Below are 24,911 nucleotides of genomic sequence, written 5' to 3'. Positions count from 1 at the left end.
TTATGCCCCTTTTACTGGCAAAGCTCTGATTCAGAAAAGTCAAGCATGATGTCTTATGTACAGCTCTTTTTCTAACTTTAAACTTTCATAACATATTAAATTTGTTGAAACAAAGTCTCAATTAAAGTCTGAAATGGAGATTAACATGCATAAACATTAGTCCACTAAACGACTGGAAAATTTGAAAATCAAAAGTGTTCTGAAAACAACTCGTAATGTAAATTCCTTACCCCACCAACTTTTGATGCAAATGCTGATCATTTTGACATGAAAAAAAAACAACAGAAAACAGATAAGTGACATGCAACAATAAGTATTTACCCTTACCAAAATAATGTAGACTGATGTTATCAAACAAATCAGTATGCTTATCTTCATCCTGATTTCAATGAAATAAATCGATATTTGGTAAACATTTGAAGAAAATGGTGTAACTGCATAAAGGGGAAATAACTTTAATCCAACTAAATATAAGTGTTATGATTTATTATAGACGATGTGGCGTAGTATGTATTTATTATTTTGATTAAAATCCATTTGAGAACAATCTGGGACTGGAATTATAAGCATTTATACACTTTTACGTCCGTAAAAAGTAGCGCACCAAAAAATTTTGGATCGATTTTTTTCAATGGGGCGAGCACAAGCCAAAAACAAAAAAAAATATTTTTTTGTGTTTCTGAAAAAATACGAGCGGCAAATCCGATGAACAACTTTTTAATTTGGTGAGGCCTAAGCTACTATTTATAAAGTGCAAATACGATTGGCTTGACTCGTCACGTGGATGTTTGTGTTAATGTTCTAATAAAGTGACAAGTCGCGGAAAATGCAAGTTGTTTTTTCATTTAGCAAGTTAAAAAAAATGCCACTTGCGAAAAAATGCAAGTAGAAAATCTGGCTAAATTCGAACCCTGCTGTGGGTGCCAATATTTACTGATTTGCAAGTGCTGGACAGTATATAATGTAAGAAAAGAGATATAGTTTAGATTTTCTAAGTACAAAAAATTCTGGCAATATGCAGGTTAGAGTTTTGGTTCTTTGTCCACTTACACATGATAAACAAGTGTGCAAAGTTTCAGAGCTGAAACTCTTGTAGTTATGGGAAAAATTGGACCTAAACAAAAATTTCAACCAATGCCAATGTTCAAGTCAAATCAGACAAGCTAACAATCAAGTGTTATTAATTGTCGAAGTCCATTACAAGCCACTGTTTCTCCAAATTGGATTCCTCGATAATGTATTTACAAATATGGCAAGATGTAATTAAAAAATCACACTTGCTTCGAACAAAAGTAGGAAGAATTTCTTACAGAGCGCGCGTTTTGTCTTGCGGTCCAAGAGATGCATTTTTTAAAATTGAAAAAGAACACACCCTGATTGCAAACAATTTGAACATTTATAATATAAAGCTTGCACACCTTTTATAACTCTGTATTCAATAAGTATACACCTACGTACAAACTGCAGTTATAATTACTTAAGGTTTAAATCTTATTTCTTTAAAGTCTTTATATAACCATACAATCCCTTTTACAAAAGAAAAAAATGAGAAAAGAATTACTGTATGTACAATAACAAAAATATGTTGTTTTTTTTTATAATTTAACTGAATGGTCTGTTATGGTGTTGAGTATATGATCAGAAGTAAATTTAGGCAACTTCCTCAAATGGAACAGTGTTTAGGACCCCCACGGCCTAGCATTAAGTGGTTATAATTATATAAGGCCACTGACTTAAAATGGCTTAATTGCTTCTCGCTTACTGTGGGTTCTACCGTAAACATAATGATCTTCAATTGAGGAAGCTAGCCACCCAGCTAGCTTGCAATAGGCCATTCACTGGTTGTAATTTAACGACAGTGCTGACCATGTCTGAAATATTATGCCAAGAGGGGTGCCAGCGATCTTGCTCCACCATCAAAGCTGGAAAAGTTGCCAAATGACCTAAATTGCTTAGGGAAAGAAGCACTATCTTCAGACAAAAAAAGCAGAGAAAACCCATGCTCTCCCTTTAAGGAAACCCCTAGATACCCTTAGGATAGAACTTATATATTTATAAGCATCTTGCTTCCAGTTCAATCCATTTCATAAATGATACATGTACAATTATTTTGAACTATATAATATGCATATGATAACGACGAATAAAATATGTTTAAACCAATGAAACCCCTGCATTTAGTATTTTCCAGCTAAATTAATGCAAACTCGTCTATCTCTTTTGAGACCCCATGTAGCCTGTTTGGACTTAAGCTTGTATTGTCTAAACAAAGTGCCCTGAATCCTGCAAGAACTTATATTATTTACAAATCACATTTTATATTACAATTAATAGAAGCTCTGTTGATCTTTGAGCTCAAGTATGAGAAACTACTGATAGACAGAACAATCACAGATCACAGTGATAATTTCATGTGGAATAAGGCTGTTTCAGACCTTGCCTGAATTACTCTGTTGAACAATTTAAGCTAATATTTTTTCACCTTTTGTTCAGAATAAATTAATATTTTTATTTCATTTGGCTGCATAAGAAGATAAACAGGCATGCATACATTATCACATTTTTTATCTTCTTAATTGAAACACAACATTATAAGGAAAATAAAACTAATTGTCTGCAGGATCGTCTCAACAACAAAACAAGAATTTACTTTTGTTCTACAACTATGCAAATCTCTGGTTTAAATCTGTTATCGGAATGTCTCTGTATGTTAAAGTGGGCTAATTTGTGGGTATAATCTTTAAAACCTTACACTATTAGTCTCATTCAGCAAAAAATATGAACTAAGCTGACAATAATACTATGTATAACAAGGAACGGCAAATATCAACTAAATCGCACCAATTGCTCCAACTATAATCCTCTTTTTTTTTTAAACGAAATATGCCCCACTTTTTCATATCATCTAAAAGTACAATCACTGTAGCAAGCAATTGTACGATTAATTGCAATTGTTTAAATACATGTTACTTGAACATCTCTTAATTTCTTTTGTAAATACAAAAATCAAATCAACAATGAAAAACTGTAATCTTCTGCCAGGACAACCACGGGCCACCACGCAAAATCTACCTGACCTTGGACAATGACATTTTGCTTTCAATTTTTTCGAAAAAATGCAGTGTCTATTATGTTCTATTAAACCACAAAGAAACATACACACGCACGCATGCACGCAATTATGACAGGACACTTTCTGGCTTTTAAAAAAGCACTCCTAGATCTTGCATGTGTTATTTAAAAACAAATATTTAAAATTAGTATTTTGGTTCGCCATGATGTTAGAAGCTCACAAAAATGTTGGCAAGTTGTCAATAAAAAAAAACTTTTTGATAATAACACCTACAACTTGTAATTTGCGGTTTTGCAATACATTTTACTTTCAAATATTTGCATGCTCCGAAGATTTATTTTGTAAATTAGCATGGATATGATTCATTTCATTTTAAACTGTCCTCCCATTTTCACCTGTGTAGGGGAAAACATCAAAACATCTTGTTAACAACATAAATCTCAATCATTTGAAAACCCATTTTTTTTTCAACAGTATTTAAATGAAATAATTATAGTAAGCCTTCTGTATTGCCACTCTTCCCTCAAAGTAACTAACAACCACGGATGCAGGACCAATGGGCTTCTAAGTTATTCTTCATTCAGGTATTACCAAGCTTATATGCCTCATCCCAAGTAAGGACCTTCTGACCACAGATATTTCAAAATTTCCTGCTCTATGTGAGGGAAGTGATGTCTATAACCCAAGCTCAGTATTAGATGATATATATATATAGTCCAGCAGCCAGCTACCAAGGCTAATTAGGCCTAGTTCTAAAGTTTTTAAGTTCTTTAAAAGTTTGAACTTTTGTTCTTTTCTAACAGTAATGGATATCCATTGTGCATTTTTGATATGCTTCAATCTTTACAGTTTTGAAATATTTAGTAATAAAGTGAATGCTTACTTTCTCAAAGTGCTTTAATGAGGGATTTTCACCTCCCACTGGACTTCTTGTAACCATCTTCAGGCAAATCACTAAGGTATATGATTTATCTACTTCAAACAGAAAATGTTATTGAAAGATTTATCATTATTTCTGGATTAGGGTGAAGCGATTCTTTTGAACTTATGTGGATTATGGTCAGATAAAATGTGGTCAGTATGCCTTGCTCTTGAACCAGAGTTTTATTGACAATTTGATGGTCTTCTTTATGTTTGACCAATTTCTCATCTTCTTAAAATTTGTATAAAAAGGTTACCAACAGTCTCTTATGTAAATTTGAACTCTGGGTAGCTGTTTTCGCACCTGTGGCATCAAGTGCTCACAGCTACTGATAGAACTGTTTTGTCTTTCCACTGAACCATTACCTATGGGGTGAGCATTTCAAGGGAGACGATTTTAGTCTTGGCGGAAAACATTCATTAACTAGATGCATTTCCTATGATCCTTTCACATTAGAGCTAGCAAATTAATAGTTAAAAACATGGAATGTGAAAATGTTTATATTTGAATTTGCTTAAAAGCCTTCCAATTTGCAAGTTGTATAACATAATTATGACCTGGTCAAAAATGTATTTAAGCAGATCTATAAGAATAAAATCAAACTTTCTGATTCTTTATATAACATTAATAATTAAAGTTCATTTTAATGGGTAAACAGACTTTCAAAATATGATCCGTTTATTATATTAATAATCAAATCTTTAGAACAAGCATGAATAAAAACCATTTTTATAGTTTCAAGGTAAGAACTACCAATTAGGGGTTAAAATAACTTCAACTGACCATAAAATTTTCATTCTGCCTTAAGGTGTTCAGGGTGAAATATCTTGTCAGTTGTACTTTTAGTGGACAACACCGTGTTACTACATGGACAGATACCACAGCGTAACAACAATACTGGTCTTTACAATTACGGAAAAATTCCTTTACAGTTAATTGGTAATGTGACTGTGACCCAAAATGTTACTAAAGAATGTGAACCTACAAACAGTTTAAAGGCGAGATATATATCAAATTTTCAATAACTTAAGGCTCACTGCTTTCAATAAAAGGAGGAAAGGAATGTTTGCACAATGTGGGTTAAAAGTCTTGTGAAAAATTTTAATTTGGCTTAGAGGAAAAAAGACTTTAAACAAGACGTTAAACAACAATCCAGTAAAACCTGTCAATGACTTAATTCTTGCAAGTTTGAAAATAAAACACTCTCCTGTTATATCAAGTATTATTCATATGTCTCAAGGTATATTGTAGATACCTTACAGTTATATAAAAGCTTGGACATGAGATCTGCTTGACCTGTCAAAGACATTTTTGCCTGGACGTTCTGAAGGCAGATGTCAACAATGCACCAATGTTGATATTTCTAACTGCCAATACGTAAGCATTGTAGTTTTCTTCTGCTACTGTTACTGTCTCCAATTTTTTTTAAAAAGTTTGCCATGTCAAAATTCAAGCTTTAAAGTAACCATTCCTGTTTTTGGAAGTCTTCTATCATGTTATTTCTGTAAATGTGATCAGCAACTAACAATTCCCCAGCTTGATAATATTTAAAATAAAATATATATTTAAAAAAAAATATAATATACCACAGTGTGAAATCATGCTGAAGAACTGAGTCCTACTATTTGAATCATGAAGAAAACTCGTTACCTTGATTTTGCATCTTATACTGACACCAGGTTGACAAGTCCTAGATCTTAATGCTGAGTGCCAAGCAAGGAGGCAACTAGTATCATTTTTCACGTCTTTGGTTAGACATGATCTGGGAGCAAACTCGCAACATCCTCCGGCTCTCAAAGCAGGCACTCTACCACTAGGCATCCAAGGCAGTCAATGCTGCTTCTTGGAAACAGATCTGGCTTTATTATGACATGGTCATAAACATGATGGAACAAAAAATTTCAGCTGTTGATACCATAGTAATATATTATAAACTGCCAATTAAAAAGCTCATTTCCTGGTTAAAAAGCTCATTCAGAGCTTATGTTGTATTGTTATAATTATGCATCTTGCTGAAATTTGAAATAAAACTTCTTTATCTATTATATATAACTGCTATCTAAGAGTAATATCAGAGTGATTGTGTTTATCATATTGCTATATATTATCATAATGCAGGCGCCTAATTGATTTTTGCTAGTATAATATCATCATTAACAACAGTTCCTGATCTATTCACAGATCGCAATTACATTTAGTAATCACTACAGGGTAAAATGTTTATCACACAACAGTGTTGCCAATATCATCAAACAAATATTGACAAATATAGTTTTAATGCTTCCCCACCTTTATCAGCCTCTCCTTTTTCAGTTTCTTTTTTTTTCAGAGATAGAATGAATGAGTTTATTTTTACGAACAACGGCAGACTGAAAAGTGTAGGTTTTTACAGAACTGCAGACTATTACAGCACTGAATTCTTAAGACTTTAATTTACAGCACTTTACGTTTTTACAGCACTGCAGGCTTTCACAGCTCTAGCTGTACGTGTTTACAACACTGCAGACTTTTACAGCACTTTAGGCTTTTACAGCACTTCAGATTTTTACAGCACTGCAGACTTTTACAGCACTTTAGGATTTTACAGCACTGCAGACTTTTACAGCACTTTAGGATTTTACAGCACTGCAGACTTTTACTGCGTTGTAGACTTTTACAGCTTATACAGCACTGCATACTTATACAGCAGTATAGGTGACTTTTACAGCAAAATATAGCCAAAAAATGGGACTTTCTTGATAAATTTGTTTTATCTTTATTTGATCTGGTATGAAGATGTCTTGTTTAAACATTTTCTTCACTATATGACTGTGTTGTCAGAAAGCATTAAACCGTACCAGTAACACACAACAATGTATTTATACAATATTTATAAACATGAATTTTGCATCATCATCATGCATTCATTAGGCAGTGACGAAACATGGAAACCGGGTGAAAATAAACAAACAAACTGCCAGTAAATATGCACTATTTGAATAATAATCATATAAATTAAGTAAATGACTTGCTTTACAAGTTTTTTGCTGAAAAACCAATTAGATACAGAAGAATCAGATATCCAAACTAATTGGGAACTATATCATACACGATACAGAACCTTCCCTATTAGGAGTGACCGCTCAGTGACATTTGTAATGATATATGTATTCTTCTAATTTGCATATTTTGGCCCGATTTTAACAGAAAGTTAAAGGCAGAGCATGGACGTAAGTCTTCACTACACTGATTTGCTTCATCACAAGATAAAAGCTCTATCTGCATTACCTATATGACTAAATGCATGTTTTTAACAGAGTTTCTTTGAAATCCTACAAGGGGGTCAAGAATTACCTAGCGGACATGAAACACACTCCTATGACCTTTGACCCCTAAGTGTGACCTTGACCTTGGAGCGAGCCATCCAGAACATGCATTCTGCACGTGGTCCCAATGTGGTGAACACTAAGTGTGTCAAGTTTCTTTGAAATCCTTCTAGGTGTTCAAGAGTTACAGAGCAGACAGGAAATTGCAAACAGACAGACAGATGGACACCAGGGGTATAACATAATACGTCCCTCTGCGCATATAAAAATGTAAGATAAAGTGTCATGAGTGAAAGAAATTTTTATCTTACATGTAAAACAAACATTTTTTTTTTATTTCATGTTTTGACTAAATTCATTACCCATTTTAGTTTATTACCAGTGAAAAAAATTACATGGTGAAAATACCGGATTATATTCCATTCTAATATTTTGGTAATTCACTGAAATATACATGTAATTATAAACATTATTATACTGGAACCAGGAGACTATCTCAACACGAGGGTGTATCATAATTCATAATGAGTTATCACTGAACATTACAGGTGTTTACACAAATGATAACAACATGACAACTGATTAGCTCAATGCAGTGTATTTCCACTGTTAATGTTAATATGGAAGTTTAAACCTTTTAATTCATGTACACTTTTATGTCCTTTTGCTCAAAGTAAATTCATGCAGGCTGCATCCAGATTTACGTCTTATATTAAACTGGCACCTTAAGGACTTGACCATAATACAATAGACACCTTTGTCACCAGAAATTCTAACCAGTGCTGCATTGTAATGAATCTGACAACAATTTATTATACTTAGCCTCACAAAAACAGAAATGAACAAAAATATGTAATAGTTATAGTATGTGTGAGAGTGTGTTACCAGGATATATCAGAGCTAGGGGTACATCGAGGGTATTTTTCTCTGCACATATCGTCGAGGCCGGTAGGCCGAGACAGATATGTGAAGAGAAAAATAACGAGATTTACCCCTAGCTCTGATATATCCTGGTAACACACGAGCACTACATATTATAACTGTTTTATCGCATAGTTTATCAAAAAAAATTATATATTATTTTCATTTAAATTTGTTTATTATTATTTTTACTATTTTGATTCCCTTTCTGCGCCTCGCTGACTGAAACACCAAAACTTCTGTTTTAGAAAATGTGTTCCCCAGATAAAAGTACCCAACAAATTTCTGCATTGGTTTTAAATCTTTGCATTTCATTGGCCAGACATATTGTAAAACTTGTTGTTTTGTTTGTAAAAAAAAATCAAAGAAAAAGAAACATTTGAGAAATCTCAGAATTTCATATATTTCATGTATTTTTGAATTTGGCAATAACTATCAAGTTTTTGAAATATTCTAGTTTATTTATTCTTTTACTTTATAAATGTAGGTGTTTGTGACAATTCTTTCTCTGTGAACTGTAAATTGGAGCTAAAATCATCTTTTCTTTGAAAGGAAAAAATTATACTCCCTTGATAGGACCTCAATAGAGAAAAAGTGTTCCGATATATATCGGAACAGTTTTACTGTGCTGATATATATCGGAACACTTTTTTTCTTATGAAACGCCATAGAGATTTCCGTGTTGATATATATCGCAACAGTTTTGTAAGATATCAGCACAGTTTTGTAGTAATAATGTGTGTTACTATGTATAACATGCTGCAAAGATCAAAGGAAAATTGCCGCACTATGCGATAAGCAGAAATATTGAACGTCAGATCGTGTCTTTGTTGAACAGGATGCTGGTATTGCTGGGCAAAAAAAAAGAGGACCCTAAATTAAAATATTTCGATCTAATCATCTTCCCTTTTCCCTTTTAGCATATATACTGTATGTATCTTCAGACTTTTTTTTCCAGAACTACTTTCTCAAGGAAACCGCTATTTAAAATATTCAGTAGAGAAAGAAAACATTGTACAGAAATGAGATTCCTCACCATAAAATCTCAAATTTCTGCAAGTCATTTGTGGCAGGCAAGTATCTGTTGCAAAGTAATTCTACTACATCCTTTCAAGAGTAAGATATCAAACAATAAAAATACAAAATTAATCATTCAGAAAACAGACGAGGCCCTCCATCAGTTCATCCTCCAACAAGCAACAGTCAGGGAACAAGGCCCTCCATCAGTTCACCCTCAAACAAGCAACAGTCAGGGAAGTGGCCCTCCATCAGTTCACCCTCCAACAAGCAACAGTCAGGGAATGAGGCCCTCCATCAGTTCACCCTCCAACAAGCAACAGTCAGGGAATGAGGCCCTCCATCAGTTCACCCTCCAACAAGCAACAGTCAGTGAATGAGGCCCTCCATCAGTTAACACTCTAACAAGCAACAGTCAGGGAATGAGGCCCACCATCAGTTCACCCGCCAACAAGCAACAGTCAGGGAAGAGGCCCTCCATCAGTTCACCCTCCAACAAGCAACAGTCAGGGAATGAGGCCCTCCATCAGTTCACCCTCCAACAAGCAACAGTCAGGGAATGTGGCCCTCCATCAGTTCACCTGCCAATAAGCAACAGTTGGGGAACGAGGCCCACCATCAGTTCACCCTCCAACAAGCAACAGTCAAGGAACGAGGCCCTCCATCAGTTCACCCTCCAACAAGCAACAGTCAGGGAACGAGGCCCTCCATCAGTTCACCCTCCAACAAGCAACAGTCTGGGATTAGTGGCAAAGACTTTTGCAACTGATGGCACAATTTTATTTCTCACAGGTGCAACTTGGGTACATTGAGAAGAACCACATTCTGGAGACTTTAGCCTTAACAAAATACATACTGCAGAATGGACTGGTCTAAAATGTGCTCTAATTAGCCTGCATTTGTAGCAGCTATAACATTGCCATATTTTGAAAAACATTTTTTGTGATAATTATGCTAATTCTTATGCAGAAAAAATGCTTGTGCCAATTAAGAATAATCATTTATTCCTAACCTGATATTGGAAATGTGTGTATTACAGCAAATAGCTTGGCAGATTGTTAATTAATAAAAAAGTTAGAGGATTGATGTGCTGAGTGGGTCCTACATTAATGTCACTGAAACACTGAACTTGTTCTCACACTTAAGCAGACATGACCGTACAAAATTTGAAACAGAGGTAGTCAGGTCTGAGCTAAACAAATTTAACTGTGTGATACTGTTTATACTTGATATAATCATTATAATTTTATAAAAATGATGTCAAACCCTTTCTTTTAAATTGACTCCTGCCTGATCCAAACAAACGACCCTGCCAATACGTACCCGGTGCACTTCCTTTGAAATCTTAACAAGACTTTTATATGAGAAAGGTCACTAAATTAAATATAGTTCTTGCTACAATAACTTTAAAAGTTTAAATACTGTTGTTTGAATTTTAATTCATGAAATATCATATATTGATAAAAAAAATTGTTGGCAGATCTGTAGCGGCAAGGGAGATCACTGCGTAAGAGTTTGCCATAATTCCTGCCCTAATTTTTTAACAGGGACAAGTGTACATACCAGGGCTGCACTTTTATCAAGTTTTACAATGTTATAGTAACTTAAGTATTTGTCAAGAAGGTTAATTTAAAAATACACATACAGTGTGTCATACTTCGCTAAACTAACTACTGTGAAATAATTAACACTTGAGGAGGATTATTTTTTGTCAATTTTGTGGTTTCACCAATCCATGAAATTTAATCCCAGCAAAAACATAAAAGTTCCATGTCATGTATCTTCAAATCTTGCAATCTATGAATTTATATGCCCAAGAAATGACAAATTTGGCTCCAAACACAAAATTTACACCCACAAAATTAAATGATATTAGGATGCAATAGATATATCACTGAATGTATTTAAAACATCAGATTTTTTTTTTAAAAGACCCCCTCCTTGGAATTTACTGCCATCTACCTGAACTAATTGTACCTGTAAACAACCTGTATAGCATGTCATGGCTGCCGATTAAATCATTTTGCACTTAAATGTAGATTTACTTTATCAGATATACCCATGTATGAAGATGAACACCAAGATCCGAGAGAGAAAATGCCTGAAGACAATAGTGAAACATAAACATTCATCAGTTGTAACATAATTTCTATAATTGACACATTCTGCCCCTGGTCAGTTCTCAATGTTATATCTAAGGTGTCATCTTTACAAGCAGTCTTTCATCAATGGTGTAATGCTTTAAGAATGTTTTAAAATAAACAAAATGCATGCCCACACATACCTGAGCCCCGCAATTGCACACAAAATTAAAATCTGTTGTTGTCTATTTCTTTAGGACATAAAAAAATTATGTATTGTCACAGTTTAAGGATTGGTTTAGTTTTCAATGAGGAAGATTCAACAAGGATGAATGACCACTACCTTAATTCACTACATTCCTTCCTGTTTTTGTTTTCTGTATAATATACATGTATACATCTTTGTATGGTAATAATTTGTATACATCTTTCCCTTTTATGTAGCCTATCTTAATTATTACTTAGTTTCACTGATCTTTTTGTAAAAAAATCCATTAAATCAATATCTTAGTCTGTATCATCCAAAAGTATGTATGTACCCCTGCTTCTCGTTCATATTCTATCTTAACTGGAGACAACCCAGCCTTAGTACTCTCTCTCAGTCTCCTGCAAACTACCCATATTTATTACAGGTCTAACTGCAGACCCTTCCATTCAACCCACCCCCACCCTCCCCCTATACCGTATTCCCCTAGAAAATCCACTTCCACCCAATAAGGCATGTCCTTGACCCCTAAAAACATATTCTACTTCCCTTGACCCCTTAAAAGACTGTCTGGCTGAGAACACAGTCAAATATCCAATATATCAATAAAATGTCAATGAAAGTAACAATCTTCTAAAAAAGAAATTACACCTTTGTTAATTTAGCAAATAGAACAAAAGGTTATATACGAAAAGCAATAGATCAGACAGAAAGTCTTAATGATTCATCAAGTGAAATATCAAAATGCTAGTTAAACAGAAAAACAGATAATAATAAAAGAGCATAACATTTGATTACATATGCCACCTGTTTTCAATGTATAGCTGCAGGATGATAATTAAACAATTAACGTTATAAATCTTGCTAGTTAACGGTAGTTAAAATATAATCTGCTAATTGCATAACCTGCTTCTGGGCATCCTTTTTAACATATGATTGTATGATATATTGAAATGTAATGATTTAATCCATCATGTTACTGTTATATTGTAATGTACAAATGTGTCAAGTTATCTTCCTTGATCTATACAATCTGGTATACAGCTCCTTTATATCACTTTCTAAACATACAGATACATTATTTATACATTAGATACCTGGTAGGTATGAATGCTGGCTGATACAATTAACCTTTATGAAATACAGAAAAATGTTTTGTTTTGTTTTTTTTTCTACAAAACGTATTCTCTGACACTTTTCTCATAAAAAACTGAGAATATGTTCTAGACACTGTCTCCAATTGTTAAAAATAAGAATACATAGACTGATGATAGTATCTGATCAATCATTTGAATGGATAGCAGTTTTAAGAAAAACTATAAATCAGCTTGGAGGTCACAGACTCTTAGATCCCATCTTCTGTTGAGATGTTAGTACGACATGTATGTATCAGCTTGTTACAAACAAGAAGGGTTACAAGGTTTGATGAACTGCTATATATACATCAGATATACAGAAAGCATTCAAATATCATCTGTGGGGAAACAATAGTAGAACACACAACATGCATTATGCCTGCGTAACAGCCCATGAATTCTCTAACAATATGCATTTATGATTCTATTCGTTTGCATGGCTCATGTGGAAGTTTTGAAAACATGACACCCTGCCTTGATAACTAAGATGGATCTGTAGCTGCAGTCGGGTTGTGTGCATGCATATGACAACAATTTGGGATATGATGTTCTATACCCCTTCATTTCAATTCTTCACGTGAGGAAGCCATCCAGCTGGCTTACGGAAGGTCGGTGGTTCTACCCAGGTGCCCGCTCGTGATGAAATTATGCACGCAGGGGCACCTGGGGTCTTCCTCCACCATTAAAGCTGGAAAGTCGCCATATGACCTAAAATTGTGTCGGTGCGACGTTAAACCAAACAAAATAAATAAATACCCCTACATTTCATTATAAGGAAATTTTATATTTTAGTGAAATATAATCCATTCGAAACCTTGAATCTTTCGAACAGCTTGATTTCAGTAAATAATAGGTCAAGGGAAGTTTCATGAATATGATATCTGAAAATGAAGATTTGCATGTTCTTTATCAGGTTATTTTGTAATTAAAATGTTTGTGAGAGTGCACTTAAGATAGGAAAATCTGGTATGACATATCTCATCTTATCACAGATTAAATTACAAATTTATAATGTGACTTTTACGTTTATACAACTGCTTAATTACTCTTACATTTATTCAAATTAAAACATACCATCTACAGCAGTGTTACATATTGTATACTTGAAGAATGGTTGTCCTGAATAACTGATACAGGATCTACAACATGTACACTTTTTGTCATTGTTAAATATGTGTGCACACTTCTATTTGACTTGAATACCACGCTGGTTGTACCATGCATGGAAGCAAAACCAGTTGGATTTAATTTTTACACTTAAATGTCCTGGGCCAAACACATTCTTCCTCAATAAATGTGCTACCAGAAATTACAATTTACCAAAAAATAGTAAACCAGAGCAATTAAAATTACTTCAGTTAGCTGGTTAATTAGCTATATTTTACACTGCAATAAAATTTGTATTTTACCCATGTGCACCACTATCATGATCAGCAACACTTTCACACTGTTGTTGTGAACAGTGCTCAACATTTATAACTAAAATACACAACTGTGACAAAGTACAATTTGACCTGTCAACCAACAGATCAATGGAAGATCAAAGAAGCCACCATTCAAGCACCTGCAAATTAAAATCATCTTCAAAACTGGACCTACCTGTTGCCAACGGTCCTCGAGTGAGGCTTGAGCAGAGAAGTACCCAGTGTCGTGCACGACTTGTAATTCTCGAAATATATTTCCACTCGGTAGAATATCCATGTTTGTAATTTATTTTGACAGCCCTGCCGCCGTCTAAGATTTATAACGCGGTAGCTGCCGCTAAACACATCCAGCTAGTTGACAGTTCTTTAAATCGAATGGTTATCTACTTATCTGCCTATGTAGTGTATCAAAATCATGAAGCGAATCAAAATTAAAAAACTTCAATTCATCTCTACCCATTCAACATGATTCATCCAGGCAATGTACATGTTAAAAGTAAGTATTCGTGTAGTCTAGAACGTGAAATTCAGCCAATCAGAACCTATGTAACAACGAGCTGGTATGCGAAGAATTTTTCGTAGCCAATCGTAAACGCTGACACATCTCAGCTACTGTTCAATCAATAATGGTTTGACAGAGCTAATGAAGTTTGGGTCACTTTACAACAGCGTACTATACCGTGAACGAAGGTCAGGGGCATGAATCCCAGTTGGAGAGATCTCTCATTTATTTCAAGGAAACCTGCCACACAACGTTTATAACAAATTAAAAAGCAATCAAGTTTCAATCTAATAACATTTGTTTGATCTAATTTAAGCATCTATCTAATCCCTGTCCTGGGTCAGACAGTAATGGAAGTTAGATCCTACTTGAGCAGGGATTCTATCAATTTTCCTTTTTATAATTAATTACCCATGTGGGAGCTCAAACGGAGTTTAAAAAGTCCCCATCCCCTCTCCTAAATCGTAAGTTAAGTACACTCCTTATGATTGGGATACGCTAGCTACACGTATTTCTAAGGTCGGACTGCCCCCTCCCCACTTTTAGGTTTGGGTTGCACTTTAGAACAGTTACGTTTATCCAAAATATATATTAAAAATGTGATTCAATCAGCCCAGGGTAGTGTTTTTTTTATGAAAACACACATACTTTATAAAATATAACGAAAAACTATCATAGCTAGGTGTTCGTCACGCTTCTAAAATGTAATGGGTTTCAACGGATGCGATAGATCTATTCAGCTGAAAGTTAAATTATAGTACTAATAAAATACTTATTAAACATAGATTTACATAATGAGAAATACTAAAGAGCCACTTCTATGTGTTAAAAATTGTGCTATTTTGACGTCGATTCGGGGTTTAATACCATGTTGTAAGCTCACCTCTGTCTATATTTGGTCAATTTCGTATGCAAATTACTAACTGACCTATTTATAGAAAGATATAAAAATGAAGACAAGTACCGATACGGAATCATTTTAAACTTGGTGATTCAACAAGGCAGATATCTCTTGAACTTATGAAATAGATTTATATAAATAAATAGTTTAAAAACTTGTTTTTGTGAATCATATCTGGTAATATTCCAAATATCGTGCTGTCAGACTATTCTTAATTTTAAGCGATTACAAAATCAACTTTTTTCTGATGTGTAGGTAGATCTACCAGGTGATAAGAATACAAAAAATAAAAAACGCTTTTCTACCATGTAGATGTGTGTAAAGGAAATAAAAAAATATTTTTTTATTAAAACTGTACGTTCGTATTAAAATTAAACGTTTCTAAAGCCAAACATAATTTATTACATACCTAATTTATACCAGGATTACTAAATAAAATTTTACCACTAATTATCAGAAATGGATCCATGTCAGGGTAGAACGATGCGTTTTTCATAAAAAAAAAGCAAAACGAAATTTACCACAGCCTGTCTAGTATGTGAACACATTATAATAATGGCAAAATTGCTTTATGCTGTAAGGAACATAGTTTAGAAATGTTATGACTTAGAAATTGCTATAAAGTTTTCTATTGATGTCATTAAAGCTGAACTTTCTCTTAGAAATAAAAATGTGGAAACAAAATTAGGCGTGCACTGAAATATTGTTGGTATCAAAGGACGAGTATCGCGTTCTGGTGGCCAATCAGGTTTTAAGCATCATTTTATTATTTTTTTCGCATAGTCTGTTTAGTGAAAGCTGGACATTGGATATGTACCAAATGGCCTATGAGTTTGATCCCTATTAGAAATGTACATTTTTATCGAAATTTTGTAATTACCCCCTTTGATATATAAGTGCATTGATTTGTATTATAAAAAGAAGAACCGTCTATTTAGTTTGATCTGGACATATCAACAATCTAAACAAAACTGCAAGTCTTCACCTTAGCGTAAAAAGTCAGTAAGTTCTGCTTTAAGTCAATGCAGTTATCCACTTCTTGCGTTGAGGTGACGAAGTGCAGCTACCAAATTCATTTATTTCCGATATATTTCGGTTGGCAAACGAAGGGAGGTAATAGTTATTCTACAAACTTACATTTCTTATAAATATTGTCTTAATGTATGACTGTCGATGTTAATTTTAAAATAGTTTAAAATAAATGAAGATCTTACCACCTGCAAGGGTACCGTAAAGTGCGATCAACATTGTCACTATCTCATGAATCCTTCCGCGTATCAGGGGTCTACTATGGTTTTCCCGACGGACAAGAATTCTAATAAATCGCATGCTCCTAGTGGCAAATTTAGTTATTTCCTGGGTATGTTACCTTTGACACAACGATTTAATCATTATGTATTGCACGTATAGTAAGTTCATCATTGTTATATCTACATCCTGGGTGAATGATGTCAGAGGATTAGATATTCAGTTACACCCTATCGGTGAAAAAATAATTTAACCTGACCTTCAGTAGTGACCTTGACCGGCAACCATGGGTCATGTGCGCGACACATAATCTAATCACGGGGAACATTTCTGTCTAGTACTAAAAATCCTTCAATGCAATTAAAATTAATGGAGCAGAAATTTGACCTTAAACAATGACCCTGACCTTTAACCAACAAGCATAGATCGTGTGTTGACACATTGTCTCATCATAGGGAACGTTTGTGTGTACCACTAAGACACTAAGATAATCCATCAATGAATACAAAAGTTATGGAACAGAAACAATTTTTACTTGACCTTCAATAATGACCTTGACCTTTGACCCACAAGTATAATATATGTGCATCATCTACATATTAATTGCCCTCTTGGAGAACGTTTATGTGTAGCGCTAAGATAATCCATAAATGCATAGAAAAGTTATGGAGCAAAAACAACTTTATTTGTCCTTCAATATTGCCCTTGACCCTTGACCTACAAGCATGTCATGCACATGTATAATCTACATATTGTCCTTTATTCACATACCAAGTTTTATGAACCTAGCTTGAATACTTTTTGAGTTATCACAGGATTTGCGGACAGACAGATGGTCAGACAGAGGGTATTCCTATAGTCCCCTCCAATGTTCCACTGGTAGGGGACTACTGATTTCAACACTAATATCACTCGATGAATTTCATCAGTGTTATTCAATGAATGGATTTAAAAATAAATAATTTTGTCAGTCTTCTCAGTGAACGGATTACACATTCTAATTTTGTCAGTGTTGCCAGACAATGGATTACAATTCAATAATTTCATCAGTCTTGTCAGTCAGTGAATTACACATTCAATATTTTCGTTGGTGTTGCCAGGCAATGGATTACATATTCAATTATTTTGTCAGTGTTGTTTGTCAGTGGATTACACATTCAAAAATTTCATCATGGATATCACATTCAATTATTTTGTCAGTGTTGTCAGTCAGTGGATTACACATTCAATATTTTCATTGGTGTTGCCAGGCAATGGATTACATATTCAATTATTTTGTCAGTGTTGTCTGTCAGTGGATTACACATTCAAAAATTTCATCATGGATATCACATTCAATTATTTTGTCATTGTTGTCAGTCAGTAGATATCACATTCAATTATTTTGTCAGCGTTGACAGTCAGTGGATTACACATTCAATAATTTCATCATGGATATCACATTCAATTATTTTGTCATGTTGTCTCATGATTACACATCAATAATTCATATGGATTAACATCAATTATTTGTCAGTGTTCAGTCAGTGATTACACATTCATATTAGTTATGGATATAAACATTCAATTATTTTGTCAGTGTTGTCAGTCTGTGGATTACACATTCAATAATTTCGTTATGGATATCAACATTCAATTATTTTGTCAGTGTTGTCAGTCAGTGGATTACACATTCAATAATTTCATAATGGATATCACATTCAATTATTTTGTCAGTGTTGTCAGTCAGTGGATTACACATTCAATAATTTCATTATGGATATCAACATTCAATTATTTTGTCAGTGTTGTCAGTCAGTGGATTACACATTCAATAATTTCATCATGGATATCACATTCAATTATTTTGTCAGTGTTCTCAGTCAGTGGATTACACATTCAACTAGAGATGCTTTTGAGAAAAGCGCATGTCTCCCACAACTGCCCCTTAGATGATGAAAAATGTTAGTTTCTCTAGATGTTTTAGACCAGTGGATCCAATTAGATGGTCTGGATGAGTGGATTCAATCAGTAATTCAAGGGCCATAAATGAAAAGTGCTTGGGCGGATTTGGCTAGTTATCGAACTTGGGTAAGGTCTTATGGCCAAACACATTTTGTTCAAGTTTGGTGAAGATCGGATGAGAAATGTTCGACTTAGAGAGCGGACAAGAATTAACAGACAGATTTTTTCGGTAATTCAAGGGCCGTAACTCTAAAATGCCTGGACCGATTTGGCTAGTTATCGAACTTGGCCGAGGTCTCATGGTCAAACACATTTTGTTCAAGTTTGGTGAAGATCGGATGAGAAATGTTTGACTTAGAGTGCGGACAAGAGTAAAAAGGCCGATTTTTCGATAATTCAAGGGCAGTAACTCCAAAATGCCTGGACCGATTTGGCTAGTTATCGATCTTGTCCGAGGTCTCATGGTCAAACACATTTTGTTCAAGTTTGGTGAAGATCGGATGAGAATTGTTCGATTAAGAGTGCGGACATGAGTAAAAAGGCCAATTTTTCGATAATTCAAGGGCCGTAACTCAAAATGCCAGGACCGATTTGGCTAGTTATCGGACTTGGCCGAGGTGTCATGGTCAAACATGTTTTGTTTAAGTTTGGTGAAGATCGGATGAGAAATATTCGAATTAGAGTGCGGACAAGAGTAAAAAGACCGATTTTTGGTAATTCAAGGGCCATAACTCTAAGACGCCTGGACCGATTTGGCTAGTTATCGAACTTGGCCGAGGTCTTATGGTCAAACACATTTTTTTCAAGTTTGGTGAAAATCGGATGAGAAATGTTCGACTTAGAGTGCGGACAAGCTTTGTGACAGACACACACACACACAGACAGACTGGAGTAAATCAATGTCTTCCACACCACTGTGTGGTGGGAGACATAATAATTTCATCATGGATATCACATTCAATAATTTTGTCAGTGTTGTCAGTCGGTGGATTACACATTCAATAATTTCATCACTGATGTCAGAATTACATATTCTACAATTTCATCACTGATCTCAGGCAATGAATTACACATTGAATAATTCCATCATTTGTGTCAGGCAATGGATTTATACATTCATTGATTTCAGTAGAGTTGTTTGCTGACAGGCTGTTGCCTGGAAAAACAAGCCAAGCTCATGAATGAGAAAAAATAAACTGGGCAACTTTCATCTAAAGTTCCTTTTTTGTAAACAAAGCAACACTTGACTTTCTTCAAAGATTTATTGGCAAAAATAATATCTGCTGCCATAAAGAAACAAAAATACATGAAAATATACAAAAAAAAAATATGTTATTATACATGTAATATCACAGGTAACATATAATGCAATTTCATTGTAAAATAAGATAAGCATTTGTTAAGACTTATACAAACGACAGTCTGCTGATAATAACACCCTCTATGGCAGTCAAGTAGATTTATCTACATCTAGTTTTACAGTAACATGACAAAAAGTGAAATTATGAATCTTATGAATTTTAAAGTGCTTGTCCTTTACCTGCATGAAGTTATGTATACATACATTTTAACCTCTGTTAAAAAGATCTTGAGTGAATACATGTTGTCCATTACATATATTTTCTTTCCAGTTGATAAGTCTTAGTAAATCAACCATAACAACATCTTAAACTCTACACACATATTTTAGTTTGCCCAGTGGTGTTTGACAACAACAATCTCTAAACACATTTAAGTTTGCCCAGTGGTGTTTGAAAGCAACAATCCCTAACACAATTTAGTTTGCCCAGTGGTGTATGACAGCAACAATATCTAAACACATTTTAGCTTGCCCAATGGTGTTTGACAGCAACAATCCCTAACACATTTTAGTTTGCCAAATGGTGTTTGACAACAACAATATCTAAACACATTTTAGTTTGCCAAGCGGTGTACAACAGCAACAATCTCTAAACACATTTTAGTTTGCCCAGTGGTGCTTGACAGCAACAATATCTAAACACATTTTAGCTTGCCCAGTGGTGTTTGAAAACAACAATCTCTAAACTCATTTCAGTTTTCCCAGTGGTGTTTGATAGCAACAATCTCTAACACATTTTAGTTTGCCCAGTGGTGTTTGAAAACAACAATCTCTAACACATTAGTTTGCCAAGTGGTGTTTGAAAACAACAATCTCTAAACACATTTAAGTTGCCCAGTGGTGTTTGACAGCAACAATCTCTAAACTCATTTTACTTTGCCTATTGGTGTTTAACAGCAGCTATTTCTAAACACATTTGACAGCAACTAACTCTAAACACATTTAAGTTTCCTAAAGTGGTGTTTGACAGAAACAAACTCTTAACCTTTACTCTCATCTTACTTTGCTAAATGGTGTTTGACAACAACCTCTTAACCCTTAAAAACATTTTAGTTTGCACATTCTTGTTGCATTTGAAAGGCAATACCATATGATTATTCGAAGAAAGTTCCATATTAATATAAAGCTATTTTGGCAAAGTAGTACTATTAATGTATTTAAATGAACAGAGAAAGTATGCATTTAAATACTTGTATTCAGATCTACAAGGCTTAATTAAACAAGAGGACCATGATGGTCCTGAATCGCTCACCTGTCCCAACATGACCCAGTTTTGAACTGAGTATGACGTCATTTTTTTTCTATTATTTGACATAGTGACCTAGTTTTTGAGCTCATGTGACCCAGTTTTTGAACTGACCTAATATCATCAGATGAACATTCAGACCAACTTTCATACAGATCCCATGAAAAATATGGCCTCTAGAGAGGTCACAAGGCTTTTTCATTATTTGACCTACTGACCTAGTTATTGACGGCACGTGACCCAGTTTCAAATTTGATCTAGATATCATCAAGATGAACATTCTGACCAATTTTCATGAAGATCTTGTGAAAAATATGGCCTCTAGAGAGGTCACAAGGTTTTTCTATTTTTAGACCTAATGACCTAGTTTTTGATCGCAGCTGACCCAGTTTCGAAATATTCTAGATATCATCAAGATGAACATTCAGACCAACTTTCATACAGATCCCATGAAAAATATGGCCTCTAGAGAGGTCACAAGGTTTTTCTATTATTTGACCTACTGACCTAGTTTTTGAAGGCACATGACCCAGTTTCAAACTTGAAACTAGATATCATCAACGTGAACATTCTGACCAATTTTCATGAGATCTTGTGAAAAATATGCCTCTAAGAGGTCACAAGTTTTTCTATTTTTAGACCTACTGACCTAGTTTTTAACCACAGTTTACCCAGTTTCGAACTTGGCCTAGATATCATCAAGATGAACATTCACAACCTCATATAGTTCCCATGAAAAATAGGCTTCTAGAGAGGTCACAAGGTTTTTTTTATTATTTGACCTACTGACCTAGTTATTGAAGCACGTGACCCAGTTTCAAACTGACCTAGATATCACAAGGTGAACATTCTGCCAATTTTCATGAAGATCCATTCAAAAGTATGACCTCTAGAGAGGTCACAAGGTTTTTCTATTTTTAGACCTAATGACCTAGTTTTTGACCGCAGCTGACCCAGTTTCGAACTTGACCTAGATATCATCAAGATGAACATTCAACCAACTTTCATACAGATCCCATGAAAAATATGCCTCTAGAGAGATCACAAGGTTTTTCTATATTTGACCTACTGACCTATTTTTGAAGGCACGTGACCCAGTTTTCGAACTTGACCTAATATCATCAAGATGAACATTCTGACCAATTTTCATGAAGATCTTTTGAAAAATATGGCCTCTAGAGCGGTCACAAGGTTTTTCTATTTTTAGACCTACTGACCTAGTTTTTGACCGCACGTGACCAAGTTTCGAACTTGACCTAGATATCATCAAGATGAACATTCTGACCAATTTTCATAAAGATCCCATGAAAAATGTGATCTCTAAAGAGGTCACAAGCAAAAGTTTACGCACGGACGGACGCACGGACGACGGACGCTGCGCGATCACAAAAGCTCACACTGTCACTTTGTGACATGTGAGCTAAAAACAACAACTGTTCTTACAAATTTAAAACAAAGTTCATCCATGCCTTTAGATATCTTGGGATGGAGTGTAAGGATCTTATATGTCTGCCTGTGCAAGACAGGGTTTTGATAAACTCAAAGGACAACGTAGAATGAAAAACCAAATATCAGTGAAGTTTTTTATCCATGATGTCCCGAGGATTGGAAAAAAAATCTGCCTTACTACTCAGGCAGACATGTTAGATCATTTTCTTGCCTTCCATTTATATTACTGCAACATTTTCAAGGACATTTTTTAAACTAAAAGTTGCTTATACACTCTGATGTCATATTTTGACATTAAATTATGTCAGTATGTGCAAGTGTAGCTTATCTTTTCCCAAGGGAAAAGATGATCTACTGGGACAACCTTGTCTTTCCCCGCCAAGCTGGCATGAAACAATGTTTTGTCACGATCAAGATAAATCTAGATAAATCCATAATATGAAATAAAATATAAACCTTTTCAACAATAAGATAAGACCATATTGATTGGGTTTCAAGGAAAGATAGTGAAAATATCAAGTAAGAACTACGTAGATATTCTACAGATATAAGTCTTGCAGCAGTAAAACTGGTTGCTTAGCATTTCAAGCTAACAACAAGAGCACCGCCTTGCGGGTGCTGACGCTCATCTGATTTTTTTTGTGTAATAGAAATATTGTCCTACCCATGATTTTCTAAGTCTAAAAAGGGCCATCATTCTTGCAAAAAGCAGGATAGAGTTATGTTTCTTGATGTACAGTGTCCACTTATGATGGTGAAAAACTGTTGCAAGTTTTAAAGCAATAGCTTTGATAGTTTATGAGAAAAGTTGACTTAAACATAATACTCAACCAAGAAAATGATTTTCTAAGTCCAAAAGGGGCAATAATTATTGCAAAAAGCAGGATGGAGTTATGTTGCTTGCTGTACAGGGTCAGCTTATGATGGTGAACAAGTGTTGCAAGTTTCAAAGCAATAGCTTGATAGTTTAAGTAAAAAGTTGACCTAAACATAAAACTTAACCAAGAAATCTGATATTTTCTAAGTCCAAAAGGGCCATAAAATCTTGCAAAAAGCTGACGAGTTATTTTCTTGCTATACAGGTCAACTTTGATGGTGAACAAGTGTTTGCAAGTTTTAAAAGCAATAGCTTTGATAGTTTAGGATAAAGCTGACCTAAACAAAAACTTAACCAAGAAAACTGATTTTCTAAGTCCAAAAGGGCAATAAATCTTGCAAAAAGCAAGATGGAGTTATGTTTCTTGATGTTCAGGGTCTGCTTATGATGGTGAACAAGTTTTTCCAAGTTTCAAAGCAATAGCTTTGATAGTTTAGGAAAAAGTTGACCTAAACATAAAACTATAACCAAGAAATCTGATATTTCTAAGTACAAAAGGGGCCATAAATCTTGCAAAAAGCAAGATGGAGTTATGTTTCTTGCTATACAGGGTCAGCTTATGATGGTGAACAAGTAATCCAAGTTTCAAAGCAATAGCTTTGATAGTTTAGGAGAAAGCTGACCTAAACATAAAACTAACCAGCAACGCCGACGCCGACGCCGACGCCGACAACCGCTCAAGTGATGACAATAACTCATCATTTTTTTTCAAAAAATCAGATGAGCTAAAAATGACTTTGCTAGCTACCATAAAGTCAGATGATTCTGCCATGCTCAAAGTTTGTTACATTTTAAATTGGAATTGGTTTCCTTGCAACAATATCAACAGGTTATTTAACATTGTTTTGCATTATACAGTGATATATTTGGACAAGCAATCATTTGAAGAAACACAATTATTACATCGTCCAAAATGTTTTTCATATAAGTGTTGTATTTAAGTCAAACTTAAATAATCTTTTTATTCTATGATTATTTGTCTCAGTAAGAACAGGTCACAAAACAGACACAATTCCATCTTTTAAATGCATACAGAAGCATTGCCTCAAGCATTTACTGACACTGATATTCATTCAGATACTTTTATTGGTTCACGGCTTTTATCATTTAGTTTACATGGAGATCCTTATCAAAATTATTGCATCATTTAATATGGAATATAATGTATCCAATAATAAAATATAATGAATGGTCACAAGGTACAAATGCAAATCATTGACTGGAAGAGAACAACTGGTATAGAATAATTATGATATGTGGCCAACAAGAAAGACTATTAACAACAATAAAAGCACTTTCA

At 34.4% G+C, this 24,911-nt stretch overlaps 1 protein-coding gene across 1 annotated transcript in view; it reads right to left on the bottom strand.

Moving 5' to 3' along the window:
• LOC123538881 (Krueppel-like factor 6) overlaps positions 1–14,583 on the bottom strand; it is a 61,765-nt gene extending 47,182 nt beyond the window's left edge. The window contains exon 1 of the mRNA XM_045323290.2: positions 14,260–14,583. Coding sequence (XP_045179225.1) covers positions 14,260–14,361 — 102 coding nt within the window. The 5' untranslated portion in view covers positions 14,362–14,583. The remainder of the gene's footprint in view (positions 1–14,259) is intronic.
• Positions 14,584–24,911: the final 10,328 nt, after the last annotated feature.

This window comes from Mercenaria mercenaria, chromosome 18 (assembly GCF_021730395.1).
Source record: "Mercenaria mercenaria strain notata chromosome 18, MADL_Memer_1, whole genome shotgun sequence".
Classification (NCBI taxonomy): Eukaryota; Metazoa; Mollusca; class Bivalvia; order Venerida; family Veneridae; genus Mercenaria; species Mercenaria mercenaria.
The sequence above is the reverse complement of the archived record's forward strand: the minus strand, read 5'-3'. Positions and strand labels throughout refer to the sequence as shown.